Below are 15,418 nucleotides of genomic sequence, written 5' to 3'. Positions count from 1 at the left end.
TTTTTTCTTTTTGCTTATGTGGTGCTGAGGAATGGAACCCAGAGGATTAGGCATGTGAGGCAAGCACTCTACCACTGAGCCACCTTCCCAGCCCCCATGAGATTCTTATCTCCAATAAACCACCACAAAACTGGCAGTGGCACCATGGCTCAAGTTTAGAGCACTAGCCTTGAGCTGAAGATTTGAGGAGCAACACCTAGACCCAGAGTTCAATCCTAAAGAACGACCAAAAAAAAACATTTTGGGGTGGTTCACTGTACTCTATTTTTGTTAAAAACCAGTTGATGAACTATGGATCTTTATAAAAACAATCGGGCAGGAATGAGAAAAACATCTACAAGATATATTAACAAATATAATACATTTTAGTTTATTTATTGAAATATCTGAGGAACACAGCACTAATATTACCCATATTGCAGTATTATATAATATACTATAACGTATGGTAATATATAAATAGAGCAACAAAAAGGAGACATTTCATCCACTGCCACTGAACCTGGTTGGGGTCCTAGATTGCAAACTAGTTGCAAAATACATCAGGAGCTTAGGAGCATTCCCTGGTTTCTGCTGGTACCAATGTAAATAATTACCAATGCCCTGACTGGCCCTGCAAGTGATGGAGACTCTCTCTCTAAGAGATGCAGACATGGATGGCAACTGGGTCAACTGAACATCACATTTGACACCTGAAAATGGAAACATAAAATCCATTAGCCATTTAGTAAATTATGCTTTCCAAGAAGAGCCAACTAATCCTTAGCATTGTCCATCCTTACCTGGGAGCCAGAGCATCAGAAGCCCCAGGAGTTGAGCAGGGCTCCTCATGTTCATGCTGTGTGCTGACTGGAACATTCTACTGAACAGTGTGTAAGCAGCTTATCAAGTCCTTGGACCTTGCTCTGGGGAAGATGCAAATCAGCAGGGGCTGGGCCAACTGCAGGGTGTCAGATCTCAGTGACCAAATAGAGACTTAAGGACACCATGTGTCAAATTTGCCTCTATACAGGTTCCTCTCTGATAATGGGAAAAAAGATTGATTCTTTTCATTTAAATATAAATAAATGATATAACATTAAACCTGGGAGAAGTAAACCAAAAACCAGTCCGTTTCTTCACATGGCACTGAGTAGCTGTTACTTAAGTTGCAAACTCCACAGCTAGCTACATGACAGATGACTCTGATATTTGTTCCTTTGTCAAAAGTTTAATTGTTATTAGGCTGGTCTCATATCCTTCTTTTTTGGACACCCCCTACTTAGACCATGTGTGGCCAGCTCAAGGCTCCCCCTATTGGCACAGCTGCTGTTGCTTGATGACTTACCCCATTCTCTCTGGAGTACCATGGGTAGTTCAAATAGCAGCATTCTCTTAGGGCAGGGGAAGCTGCAGAGGGAGCATCTGGCCAGACATAGCCACCTGTGATCCTGGGGTTATGGGATTAACTGAAACTTCACATTATTGCTTAGTTGCACACTGGACACTGCCAGGCGCCTGCTGTTTGACCTCAGTTTAAATAAGGGACTTCAAGACTAGAAAGGATGGCTCTTTTCAGTTTATTGCATGAAGGAGTTATACTAGTCCAAGTTAAAAGCGGACCCCAAATGGTTACATTATGCAAGCTGTGAGGTTTTTAAACTTGTGACAAGGTAAAGAAGGGAAATTCTACTCATTGCAAGGAAATCCTCACTTAAGCTTTAGTGAGCTATAACCACTTAAAACCCATGAACCTTCAACTGATTGTCCTTAGCCTGTCCAAGCTCTACCAGGAACTGGCATATGTTCTTGTGCTGGTCACCCTGTAGCTGAATTACTTCTCAATATTCTGGATGCTTAATTACAGTACCATTGCAGGCAAATTTCTTCTTAAACACCTTCAGTAGTTTCTTTTTATCATAATAGTCAGTGATCCCTTGGACAGTAGTAAGGTTCTTCCTGCCTTTTCTCTATTGAATTCTTTATTTTTTTAAAATGTTTTTATTGTGAAAATAGTGTACAGAGGGGTTACGATTACATGAGCAAGGTAATGAGTACATTTCTTATCAAGCATTGTTGCCTCCTCCTCATTTTTCCCCCTCCCATCCCTTCCCTCGGATTTCCACAACTACACTCCTCCCCCCAATAGCATCTTGTGCACCTCATTGTGAAATGTGTCCACCTGTATCCCTACTTAAACAATTTTTTTTCCCCTTCTGCTTCCCAAATTATACCAATATCAAATACAGTGAAAACAGGGGTTATACCATGGATGAGGGACATACAAAGCAAAAAAAAAAATGTGGTACTTTATATATACATTAGAAACAATAGCAAGCAAGAAAGAAAAAAAACACTTAAATATAATCCTTGGAGAGAGCAGGAAGCAGGTCATCACCCTTACTTGCATCAGCAAAGGGATCGACAGGATGAAGGTTCTGAATAGCAGACAAAGGATAAGATTCCTTTTCCTAAATTATATTAAATGAAGTAAGCCAGGCTAAAGAAAAATAAATTCCATGGTTTCCCTTATTTGCAATATATAGTATATGTCTGAGTCAAGCAGAAAAGTACAGATAAGGTGATGTTAGGGAAATGAACCCTAAGATATGTATTCAAATGGTTTTTTTTCTTTCATTTGATTGTTTCTAACACAATTATAAGATTATTTCTTTGTTACTTTGTATGTCCCTCCCCCACAGTATAACCCCTGCTTTCACTGTATTTGAGGTCAGTATAATTTGTGGAAGGAAAAAAGCAAATAATTTAAATAGGGATACAGGTGGACCCATTACAACAATGAGATGTACAAGTCATTTTGTCGAAAAATGAACTATATAACTTTGGCCTGGGAGTTGGGGGGTGGGGTGGGGGAGAGAAATGGGAAAGAATAAGAAGGGGAAACAAAGGAGGAGGCAACAATGCTTGATAAGAAATGTACTCATTACCTTACCCATGTAATTGTAACCCCTCTATATGGTATTTTCCAAATAAAAAATAATAATAATAAAGAAAAGATTACTTACGTGAACCTAAAAAAAAAAGCTAATGAGCCAGTTTGGAAAGAACTGTCCACCCAAGGGCACAGTGGGGCATTTCAAAGAAAAGGATAAAATAAACTTTAAAGACATATGATCTCACTGGTAATCAGGAAATTCAAACCCCAGAAGACTTGACGACATACATAATCTGCCAGGACTCAGGGTTGGCAAGTCTGTGAAGTGATGGATATTTTCCTAGAGTTCTGGTGAGAACTGAAAATTGGCTTGAGGACCTTGGAAGAAACCAGCGCTGCCAGGTAAAGTGGGAGATGTACCTTTTGTACATGGGTTGCCACACAACCACTCCTCTCCTGGTTATACAAGCCTGAAACACCTTGCTCATCATCTCCAGAAGAGGGAAACAACAGCCATCATCCAGAAACAAAAGACACTGGAAACATCTCAGGGTCTATCCCAGGAGAAATAAACTGTCCTGCATTCACAGAAATGGAATGCTCTATGTAACAAAAATGAACTACAGCCATATGCATTAATACAGGTGAATCTGAGAAACATAATGTTGATGTTCAATAAACCACTGAAAAATCTGGGAAGTATAATCCCATTTTTATAAACTTACAAGATGCATTATTTGTATTTATGTCACCCTAAAGAAAAACAAAGAAGATACTTATACTATTATTCTGAACAAGCTTTATTAAAGGGAGAAATCCAGACTTCAATGTTACTGAGAATGTTATTTCTTAGGCCAGGTAGTCAGTAAGTAATATTCACTTTATTATTTGTCGGTAAATAATACATCTATATCCAAGATTCTCATTTGTCTATAGTGTATAATCAATAAATATTTAAATAGCATTCTAATTTATTATGAAATGATGTTTTGGCTATCATTTACTGTTAAAGATGACCTATATTAAACGCTAAACTTATGTGTGACAACAAAGAATAAGGGTTCTGATAAAAATCCCTCAGACTTTTCGGTACATATTTAAATTAGCTTTGTGTTATGGAGCTGAAAGGTGTGCCAGAGAGTGAATCTTTTCTCTGCTGACTGCAGGAAGGTGTTCATTTTCTGTCTGGATTGAGATTGGCACCCTTTGGATGGGAAAGCATGGAGGACAGCATTCCTTCTCCATTCCCTTAAGTGGTGTGCTCCCACTGGCTGCTTGAAATCCTCTTATTTACCTTCTGGGTGCAATCAAATTGTCCTTGTCGGTAAGCAGGTCTGAAGAATTTTTGTGTATGTAAGAGGATGGGTTCATAGTTATTGGAAGAAAAGTTGAGATAGAGCATGTTAGGATTTTGTCCTTCAGACATCCTTTAGAATCTGTGAAGAATCCTATAAACACTGAAACATTAATCTAAGGAACACACCAGGTTAGGATGAATAGTAAGACTAATGTTCAAACTCTCAAGACAGAGAGACCTCTAGATCTTAAATTGTTGATAATGTTGACTACATTCTTCAGCAAACATAAGAAGTCTTACAGAAAGCCAAGTATGGTGGCCCATATATGTAACCTCAAGAAAATACTCCCAGGAGGAGGCAACAATGCTTGATAAGAAATGTACTCATTACCTTGCCCATGTAATTGTAACCCCTCTGTATGGTATTTTCACAATTAAAAAAAAAGAAGTAAACAAAATGAGGAATTCCCCCCCCCCAAAAGAATAAAGAAAGAAAATATTCCAGAAAAGACAATAGAAAAGAGAGAAAGAGAGACAATGAAATAGAATTTCATTTGGAATATGATTTCTCTTGTTAGTAAGGATTTTGAACAAATAAACTATGGGGAATGATTATTTTCAAAGAAATTTCCTAACAACAGAAATGTGGAGGATGGAGAATGAGTAATTTCAGAGCAAGAGAGTTAAAAATAAGATCCTAAAACCTTCCTGTTAAATGTTGTTTGATAACATATTTCAAGTTTGGGATATAGATAGATAGATATCCACATATATATCTGCATATAGAGTGGTATATATATATATATATATATATATATATGTGTGTGTGTGTGTGTGTGTGTGTGTGTGTGTGTGTGTGTGTGTGTGTGTGTGTGTATACTCATATATATACATAGGTAAACATATAAATGTATATAAGGATAAATGTATAAATTATATATATATATACATATGTATATGGACAAGACAAATGGCCACTAGCTTCAGTTAGATTGGTGCAGAAGTGATCAGCAGTTCCCTAAACAATTATCCAATCTGAGAAATGAAAACTCACCTCAGGTGATGAAAGAAGTAGAGGAATCTCTGCCATCTACCCAAGCTGCTTCCCACTAAACCAGAAGGAAGAAGCTAAGATCAGAACACACCCTAACAGCAGGGAGGGTTAGGAGATGAGTGTTGATGGTCCACACCTGTGAGACAGTCTACAGGAGGCCAACTCACCGGGTTCCAAAGTTCACTGATCTTCCCAGTGGGACCCTGTCACTGAAACCCAGCAAGCAAATAAAATGGTTCCCCCCAAGCCAGAAGTCTCACAAGCCTACAAAGAAGCAAGAAAGAGGAAGGAAAAGCTGGGAAAAGACATTTAACTGTATACACACACACACACACACACACACACATATACGTGCAATATATGTATTTTTATTGGTTTCTGCATATGTATATGTACATTTATGTGTATATATGTATGCATGTGCACATATTACACAAGGGAAAATATACTTACATATACACTTATCTCTAGAAGACCGATAGCCACTGGCTTCAGTTAGATTAGTTCAAGTGTGAGCAACAATTCTTTAAACAATTATCCAACCTGGGAACTGCCAACACACAGCAGGTGATGGAGGAGATCAAGGCACTCTCTCCCATCTACCCACCTGCTTCCTACCATAACAGAAGCAACAAGCTCAGATCAAAACACACCCTAATCACAGGGGGTAGGAGCTCAGTGTTGATGGTCCACACCTGTGCTCACCCTACAGGCAGCAGATTCACCAGGTTCCAAAGCACCAGTCCAACTTGGTCTTCCCAGTGTGACCTTTTCTCTGAGTCAAAGTAAGCAAACAAAACAGTTCCTTAGCAAGCCAGTAGCCCACAACCCCAAAAGGAACAACCAAAGAGGAAGGAAAGACTAGGAAAAGACACTGGCCAGTACATATTTCCATATAAATGTATATTTATGTATGTATAAACTATATATAATTATATATAACTATATATGCTTGTGTATATATACGTATGTATAAATGTTTGCACATATACATAGGTTTAAATACACACATACACACATAACATACATATTTATTCATTCATTTATATATTTATTAAACTTGACCAGGCAAATGGCCACTGCCTTTAGTTGGATTGGTGCAGGCTGGATCAGCGATTCCCTCAGCAAGTGTTCAATCCTGGAAGTGCCAATGCACATCAGGTGATGAAAGACATAGAGATCAAATCGGCGACAATAGCCCTGGAGTTTGTGGAGAAATTACAAAAGTATGTCTAAGGTTATCGGTTATCTTTAAAGGTGGAAAATACAGGACCAGATAGAGAGGATCCTGTGAACAGGATGGAGACAAAGGGAGTGTTAGTGGAAGTTGCCAGTTGCACCATCACCTGGTCCCCCAGGTCAGAGGAATAGTGAGGGATCTCTTGATACAGGAGTTCCCGACAAGAAGGACAGAGCCAACACTTGGCCTTGGGAGTTGTAGGGAGGGGACTTGTGGAAAGTCAGGCAAGGTGCATCATGGGAGACCACCTGCTAGGATGTAAGGGTGTGACAGGCTTGAGACAGGGAGGGGCTTACAGGAGGAACTGTGGGAAGAGGTGGGGCAGTAAGAGTTTATATAAGGCAGGCAGCTGGTGGGCAGGATCATTCTGGACTCGGCTGCAGAGAGGACCAGGAGGAAGCCTACGTGCCTCACAGCGACTGACTGGAAGAAGAGACCTAGAGCACGGTGAGTGACCCACGGCATTCAGGAAGCCAGGTGAGTGTCCTGGGCATCTCTGTAGACATAGACGGGGTTGGCAGAAGGATGGAGGCAGCCCAGTGGGAGTGCAGAGCCGTGAGGCAGATTCAGGAGCGCCTGGCCTCCAGCACAGATGCCGACGAGCTATACAAATCCTTGAGCCTGCTCTCAGTCATGCCCATCACGGCAGAAATCCTTGCCACCACGGGTGTCAGAGAGACAGTGAAGGGTTTTAGGAAGTACCAGCAGGTGGGCAGTTTGGCCAAGGAGCTGGCCAAGCTCTGGAAGACCTTGCCTGTGCTGAGGCGCAAATCAGAGGCTCTGAGCCAGGTTCCTGAGCAGGATGGCAGTCAAGAGCCCAGGAAGGATGATCTGGGAGAGTTGGAGTGGAAGCGGATGAGGGAGCCGGAGCCGGAGGACATGTTGAAGTCCTCAAATGTGAATACGTTCTCTCAGATTAGGGCGAGTAACCCGCAGGATCCAGGAACCCAGGTGAGTGGGCCCAGCATCTCTGTAGACAAGGTCGGGTGTGGCATCGGGATGCAGAATGCCGAGTCTGTGTGCGGAGTTGTGCGGCAGCTCCAGGAGTGCCTAGCCTCCAGTACAGACACGGACGAGCTTCTTCATTCCTTGAGGCTGCTCTCAGTCATTCCCATCACGGCAGAAATCCTTGCCACCACGGGTGTCAGAAGGGTAGTGAAGCGTTTTAGGAAGCACCCACAGGTGGCTGGTTTGGCCAAGGAACTGGACAAACACTGGAAGACCTTGGCTGTTCTGAGCCACAAATCAGAGGCTCTGAGCCAGGTCCCTGACCAGGATGGAGGTCTAGAGCCCAGGAAGTACTATCTTCGGCAGGGGGAGGGGCAGAGGGAGGTGGAGGATGGTGAGAGGGAGAGGGAAGACCTGTTGGAGGCATCAAATGTGGATCTGTCCTCTCAGAGCAGGGCGAGTGAACCCCTGGATGGAGGACTCCAGGCGTGTGGTTCCTGCATCTCTGTAGACGTGGCCAGGGGTGGCATGGGGACGCAGACCACCCAGTGGGTGTGGGGAGCCGTGCGGCTGCTCCAAGAGCACCTGGCCTCCAGCACACATTCGGAGGAGCTCCGCAAATCCTTGAGTCTCCTCTCAGTCTTGCCCATCACGGCAGAAATCCTTGGCGCCACGGGTGTCAGAGAGATAGTGAGGGGTTTTAGGAAGAACCCGCTGGTGGGCAGTATGGCAAAGGAGCTGGACACACGCTGGGAGACCTTGGCTCTTCTGGGCTGCAGCCCAGCGCTTCTTTCGGCGATTCTACAGCAGGTCTCTGAACAAGATGGCACTCAAGAGCCCAGGAAGGAGGCTCTTGGGCTGTCAGAGTCAGGGTGGGTGCAAGAGGACAAGTTGAAAGAGTCAAGTGTGGTTTGGGTCTCCGGGGGGAAAGAAACGGCAGGCAGGCGGGGAGGCCCCAACTCTGGGCCAGAGCCCCCACGGCCCGGGGAGCTGTGTGAGTTCCAGGGACCTGGCAAGCGGTCTGCCAGCCCTTGTCCCAGGAGCAGGCAGGAGAAGCGTCCCCGAGTGGACCCAGAGTCCTCTGGGGGCAGCAGCAGGTCTCATCGTTGGGCTGTGGACAGCTCTGGAGTCTCGCGGGACCCTGGGCCCACTGGTATCCCGGACATGCCTGGCAACGCGAGCCGTCCGGTCACGCAGTCTCAGGATCCACCAGGGCTCCCACAAGAAGGTCTCCCTTGGGAACCCCAGGGACAGGCTGGGGCCAGACCAAAAAATGGGTGCCGATCCTCTGAAGAGGGGAAGAGAGGTTCAAGGGCCCTGCCCTCTAAGGTCAAGCAGACCTCTGGCAAGCCAGAGACGCAGGCAGCGAAGCTGCGCGGGCGCAATCACCAGAGCGAATCCCAGCAACAGCATGAAATCCACACACCTCCACAGTCTTTCGAGGATGCCCTCAACCAGACCCAGCTGCTGCTGAGGAGACAGAGGACCAAGGGCAGGATTCGTGCTGCTGCCTTGGCTCAAGGAGACCTGAAAAGGAATGGCTCCAGCGGCCCCAGAAGACTCTCGGATTCCATGCACAGCTCAGTTCCAAGGGCAAGCGAGGTCCAGGAAAACCAGGCAGGACAGCTGGCTCCAACCTCAGCCACCAATCCAGCCAGTCCCGTCAATTCCACAGAAGCAGTCAGGGTGCCAATGGTGCAGCTCAGCACTGAAACCTCTAAGTTCCTTGGGCTGCAGGTCTATTCGGATCGGCTGCCTGACATGAAAAGGATGCCCTCCTTCTCTTCATCTAGGCCAGGAGCCTCTGGGCTCTGGGAAGTGGGAAAAAGGGAAAGAGAAGGGGAAGGAGGAGGTGTTGAGGAAGGGGTAAATGGAGATGAAAGGGAAGGGGGAAGGGGAGAGGAAAGGGATGGGGGAAGGGGAGCAGAAGGCAAAGGGGCACAGGGAGAGGGAGGGGAAGAGATGGCCTTGCCTTTTGTCAGAAAGTCCCTGAAGATGCCACTGTACTCTGGACCAACGTGCGACTCCCTGGCTCCCTGGTGCCCCCAGGATGTCCGTGGGCTCCCGCAACACAGCACTCCAGCCACTGCCAGGCCGCCCTGCATTCTCCTAGCACCCATTTCCCAGACTTCTACCCCTTCTCCGCACCAGCCTCAAGGGAACACTCATTCAAGGACAGTGGCGCACAGTGGTACAGACAGACTGTGGCAAATCCGCTGTTGCAAAGCATTCAAGGACAAAAAACCAGCAGAGGGCGAGTCCTGGCGAGAGCTGTACCTGCGGCTTCGCCAAGAGCAGCGTGTGCAAGCAGCGAGCGCCTGCACAAGCCAAGAAGAGCCAAGGCCAACGGGAGCAAAGCTCTTAAACCAACCTCCAGAAAAGCCTCCTGGCCCTGGAAAAAGCTCCCGGGCCAGGACTGTGTTGGAAGGATGCTCAAGGGCCCTTCTCACTGCTTCTGAGGGACTGGGATAATGAGGAGAGTCAGCAGAGTCCTAAGAACAGAGTCTTAAACCACTGGAGTCTGTTCTTAGAACATCCAGGAGCACTGCATAAATGCATGAATGCAAAAGCTATATGTCTATTGTGTATATGTAGTAAATTAGGTATTAATTTAATTGATTGGTAAACTAATATTTAATTGTATAACATATCATTTTAAATTCTGAAACTGAGAAGGAAATCTAGGGAATAATGGACAGTCACTGGGCTGGCCTTTGCTCACTCTTAGACTGGGCATGATGAAGCTTAGGACACAGTCTGTGCCCTTGAGCACAAGCAGTGACCTCCTCACTGCAGAGGACTCTGGTGACCTGCTAGGGACAGCACTGATCCTGCAGCCCTCTTTCATCTCCCACAACTGGACATGCTGTGTGCACATGTTCTCTTAAGGGCTGGAAGTCACAATATAGCTTAGGCTAATACTGAGCTGGTAAGTCCCACCAGCACAGCCAAAGATGAGATTTATTTGAAAAGCACTAATTTCTAATATTAACTATGCAATTTGTAGTGTTCAAATACAGTGGACAAATGATAGAGAAGAAAATGGAATCAGAATGAGTATTTATTAAACGATATGATGCATTATCATACCATCAGCCAAAGGAGCCATATGGCTGCCTGTGCAATTCCATGGCTTTTGCTGCAATATCCCTAAAGGGTATCAGTAATGCTTGCCTCAGAGAGCACAACAGTGACTTACTATCCTGACTTCTCTAGTTTCTTGCTCTCATATTCACTCAGAAAAGCTGTTGTGCAACTCCCAGAAAAGGCTACACGTGACAGTTCTGCTGCACCAGTCAGTGTGGTTTTTGTTCAGGGCTGTATCACTGTGGGAGGAACATGTGTGTGTTGAAAGCAGTAATAAACACCAACATCCTCAGCCTCCACCCTGCTGATTTTCAATGTGAAATCTGTGCCTGGCCCACTGCCACTAAATCTGTCTGGGACCCCAGAACATCGGTTGGAAACCAAATAGATTAGGGATTGTGGAGACTGGCCTGGCTTCTGTAGGAACCAGTACAAATAGGTGTTTTCATCATTGTATAAGAGACTCTGACTGGACCTACAGGAGATGGAGACTGGCTCTCCCAGGGTGACAGGCAGAGAGAGTGGAGTCTGAGTCAATATAGCATCTCCACTGGATCCTAAAATAATTAGAAAAGTGGACAGGGTTAATTACAGGCATCATGAGACATTTTCACAATTATCTTATTGCAGGCTATAATTTTTTTTATTTTTGTTTCATCCAACAAAATGTTCATTAAATACATGATGATATCACACACACACACACACATCAGAATTTGTAAAACAGCATGATTCTTTGCTCCTTCTGGAATCTTCCTCACTCTCAAAGACACATATGACACGTTTTGCACGAGTGGACATAACACACATGGGGAGCAGAGCTCAGCCCTTCCCCATCTCCTTCCTCAGCTCTAGTGTGTTCTTACCTGATACCCAGAGCAAGAGCAGCCCCAGGAGCTGAACAGGGCACCTCATTTTGAGAGTAAGCAGTGCTGGTCAGTCCAACCAAGCTTAGATATGAGCTTTTATGTTGTACTTGCAAGGAGCTCCTCCCTAGGGAGCAATATGCAAATGTCCTGGTTGTGCAATGGTGACAGACAAACTGTCAGGTGAGATGGAAACAGACACCGGCAGGGTGGGGCCTCTCCTGTGAGCAAATGACATTAACTGTTACCAAGTAAAGCAAGAGAAATCTAATGTGTGTTCCCTAGAAAGGGAATGCCTTCATGATTCCTCCTGCTCTTGTCTGCTGCTTAATTCTTCAACCCTTTCTGGTATGCTTTACAGTTTTCTTGATAAGGATGCATTTCCATAAATATTGAGTCATTCTTATTTATTTTCTAGATATTTGTTTAAAAGTTTAGGTCTGGTCATTTTATTTTGCTTAGTATAAATTATATGTAATGTAGAGAGCAAAAATAAGAAATGGAAAATGTTTAGCACAGATATACAATTCAGACAAACCATGGAATTCAGTATCAAGTTACTCAAAGGCCCCTCCTCCAGTCCATAACAGAGGCTGTAATATACCTAGGTGACAGTCCCAGCATGTGGCATTATAGTTTGTTTCCTAGACTTAACCATCACATGTGTTGAAGAGAGAACTTTTATTTGGTTTCAGCTTCTTGTTTCTGAAATCCTTTTGAGGTCTTCTCCCCTCATAGGTTCTGCACACTTCCTATCACTTCCATGGTTCTAAAAGGCTTCTAGTTCTGCCAGAATATGTCTGCAGATACCAATTTCCCTTCATTTGCAGTTAGAAAAACAATGTTTTTTTTTTTGCCTTCAATTTTAAGGTATGGGGTCATGAATACAGTATTCTTGGTTGGCTTTTCTTTTCTATTGATTGTGACATATGCCATTCTACTATATTCGAACCTCAAATGTTAATGATAAAATTAATCCAGGACTTTATTGAATTTTCCTATGCAAATAGGCATAATTTTCTTCAAGATTCTCTTTTCCTGGATAACAGCTTTTTATATGTGTTTACCTGATTGTGATTCAATAGAATTCTTTAATGCAAAAATAAATCTCATTTTAAGAGTTATTTTTCAAATATTTTCAGCTTATTTTTATCTTTTGCTTTATAGATTTTTATACACAGTCTTACCATAGTAATCACTAAATTAACCGATAATTCTCTGAGGAATTATCTGTTCAATTTTCATTGATTTTTTACTAAAGAACTTATATGGTTATATATTCACTGATTCTTCTGCCATAATCAAGTGCTAACATATCTATTTAGTGCATTGTTCTGTTGGGTTCTAGAATTCCCAAACCTGATTTTTACAGCAATGTAAATTTTTGCCTTACTTCTCCTCTACCTGTCCTTTCCCTCCTCTGTATTCTTCCTAGGCATTTTGTATTACTGGAAAATTTGTATATTTAAAAATTCAAACTTGCATTTGTTTCCCCTTTCTCTCTCACATGCCCATGATGGGGAAAACAAGTTTAACATACTTTCAACCCAAACAGGCAGTCACCTCTCATCTCTCCAACCCAGGAAGTTATTAAATCTCTGTCAGACAAACACAGAACTAAAGAGATGTGACAACAGTAAACCAAGAGATAAGAACCAATTGTGCTACCATTTAGTCTTGGGATGGACATCTTTCATGTAGCCTGGAGCAGACCCCTTGAGCAGCCTCTTAAAACTGGGACCTATTCTCCGATTAGTAGGATAATAGAGCTTTGATTTCAAATCTTCACTATTCTTCTCATTTGACAAGTGACAAATAATAAGCCTTATTTTCTTTTTCCTCAACACACTGCTGCCATTTTTTTGTGAATTAGCTTTGTGAATTCAGGGGACCAAACTTTGGAAACACAACAAAATAGAAACTCTTTTGAGAGAAAGAAATAACTTAACAAAAAGATGAGTGATAGTGTAAACCACCAAAATCATTTTGATACATAAGCAAACATTCCAAACACATGAGCAATCCTTGGGAAAATGTGTCCTTTCTTGTGGTTAAGTGGGAAGAAGCAACCTGAAAACTTCCTTCCTCATTGTAACAGCATTGGAAGGACACAATATAGATTAGATATCCATCATCTATGGATGTCATTCGTTATCTAGACATAACATTCTTGAATGTTTTTATTCTGAATAATCTAGGACTACGGCTGAATGAGTTAGTGAGATGTAGTCTTCAGTTAGATGTTAGTTACTCTGAAATGGAACTCCACCACCATTCCTGGAAATCCTCGATGCCAATGCTCCCTAGGTTTCACTGGAGAGACTTCAATGTCACTTGAATTGGGGCTCTAGAGATTCAGTTAGTCTTTATTGTGCTAGATTTTCTGTTTACTCTTTGTTTATGAGGCATGATAAAAACAATCATCCTAAATTTTGAAAGCTGGAAGAAGGGGAAGGGAGAGCTAAGGGAAGTTAATCACTTAAAAGTTAAAGGCCCAAAGAATGAAAGTTTGACAAAAGCTTTCTGAAAGTTAATTGAAATACTAAAACCTGAGTAGCCACTCACACATAAATTAGAAATCTTTAGTAACAATGAATTTATAGACTGCTAAGCCCAATCATTCCCTAAACACCAAATACATTGTTTACAAACAGCCACACTTGACCGCTGTACGTACAATCTAACTTGTCTCATTTCTAGCTAATATAGAATTACTGCAAGAACTTTTCGTGAAGGCTGACAAAAATGCTCTTGGTGTTTAGATCCAGAGAAAAATGGTCCTACTTCTATTCAGTATTTTCACTGATGGATGTAGGAACTTATCCTAGGACATGATGTTTTTCTTTTGTTATGTGTCATGACTCAATAAACCATTTGATTTCACAGAGACTAAAGTTTTCACAGAGACAAAAGCTTTAAAGCTTTAACAGGCAGTATCTCTTTTTCTGGCTAATGTCTTCCCTGGTCATTGTTGGGATGTATTGGGTAGAAAGAAATGATAGTCAAAGAGGAAAGCTTGTCTTCAAATTCTCATTTCCAGTTGGATCTCATCTTCTTCAATTGTTAATTTCCTGGGATCTGGGAAACACCTGCTTCACGATCATAGAGGAAGGAGATGCCCTGTTATCTTCCCTAAACCATTGATTTCCTAAATCATGTACTTTCATGATCTTATTTGAATAAAAAGAAAACCCTTTCTTTTGTCATGAGATGAGCACTATGTATGAAGATGACAATGGTGCTTCACATAGTATTTTGCTTCCTGGTTCCAAAAAAGGAAAGAATACAAAATGTTTTAGGAATTCTTCAGTGTTCTTATGATGTACTATTTAATGTCTCAGCTCTTTTGCCTCAATCACATTTCTGGTCACAGAGATCTGGGGTCCTGTAGATGAAAATTGTATGATTGGTGCTTCTTTAATTTATAATTTTAATTCATTACTTGAGAAACAAAATTCCAAACTTCAGTGTATCAAATTATGTTCACCTGGATATTCAAGAATTATATTTGCATATTATTTTTAATACATTATCTACTGACCTGACTGTATGGCTAACTAATCATTCAGGATAGTGGATTCTCTCAGACTTTCACATTTTCCTTTTCCTCTTAAAGAATCATAATTTCACCTTCCTTTATTTTTCCCATAAGCTATTCCTTTTGTATATGTGTAAGTTTGATATTGCACACCAAGTGAGAATTAACAAAATGAAGGAAGTCATGCTCAAAGAAAAATCACATCTCTAATCCTTCTGTCACATTGCTATGTATCACAGGTACTGGGTATCACACTCAATTGCTGTATGCTTGTAGTTTAGGTTTTTTCCCGCTTATATTAGAATATCAAATCGTTTTTCTTCTTTATATGAAATATATTCCAAATAATTATTCAATTTATTAACAATATACACTTGTATCATCCGTTCACAGAAAGCATCCTTCTTTTGCATTGGAAAAAAAATCCATTGTGTGTGTGTGTGTCTATGTATGTGTGTATATGTACATGTGTGTGTGTACAGGTGTGTGTGTTTATGATCAGAGAGAAAGAGA

General features: G+C 42.3%; 1 pseudogene and 2 gene segments (V, D, J or C); all 3 read right to left on the bottom strand.

Annotated features, from left to right (window-relative positions):
• LOC122121261 overlaps positions 1–15,418 on the bottom strand; it is a 140,783-nt gene that overhangs the window by 69,251 nt on the left and 56,114 nt on the right.
• Positions 1,719–4,301, bottom strand: LOC122121207 (annotated as a pseudogene).
• LOC122121257 lies at positions 10,726–11,433 on the bottom strand. The segment is given in 2 exon segments: positions 10,726–11,058; positions 11,368–11,433. Coding segments are annotated over 2 exon segments (381 nt in total).

This window comes from Dipodomys spectabilis, unplaced genomic scaffold (assembly GCF_019054845.1).
Source record: "Dipodomys spectabilis isolate Male_0828 unplaced genomic scaffold, ASM1905484v1 ptg000187l, whole genome shotgun sequence".
Classification (NCBI taxonomy): domain Eukaryota; kingdom Metazoa; phylum Chordata; class Mammalia; order Rodentia; family Heteromyidae; genus Dipodomys; species Dipodomys spectabilis.
Note: the sequence above shows the minus strand (reverse complement) of the source record. Positions and strands in the feature narration are given on the sequence as shown.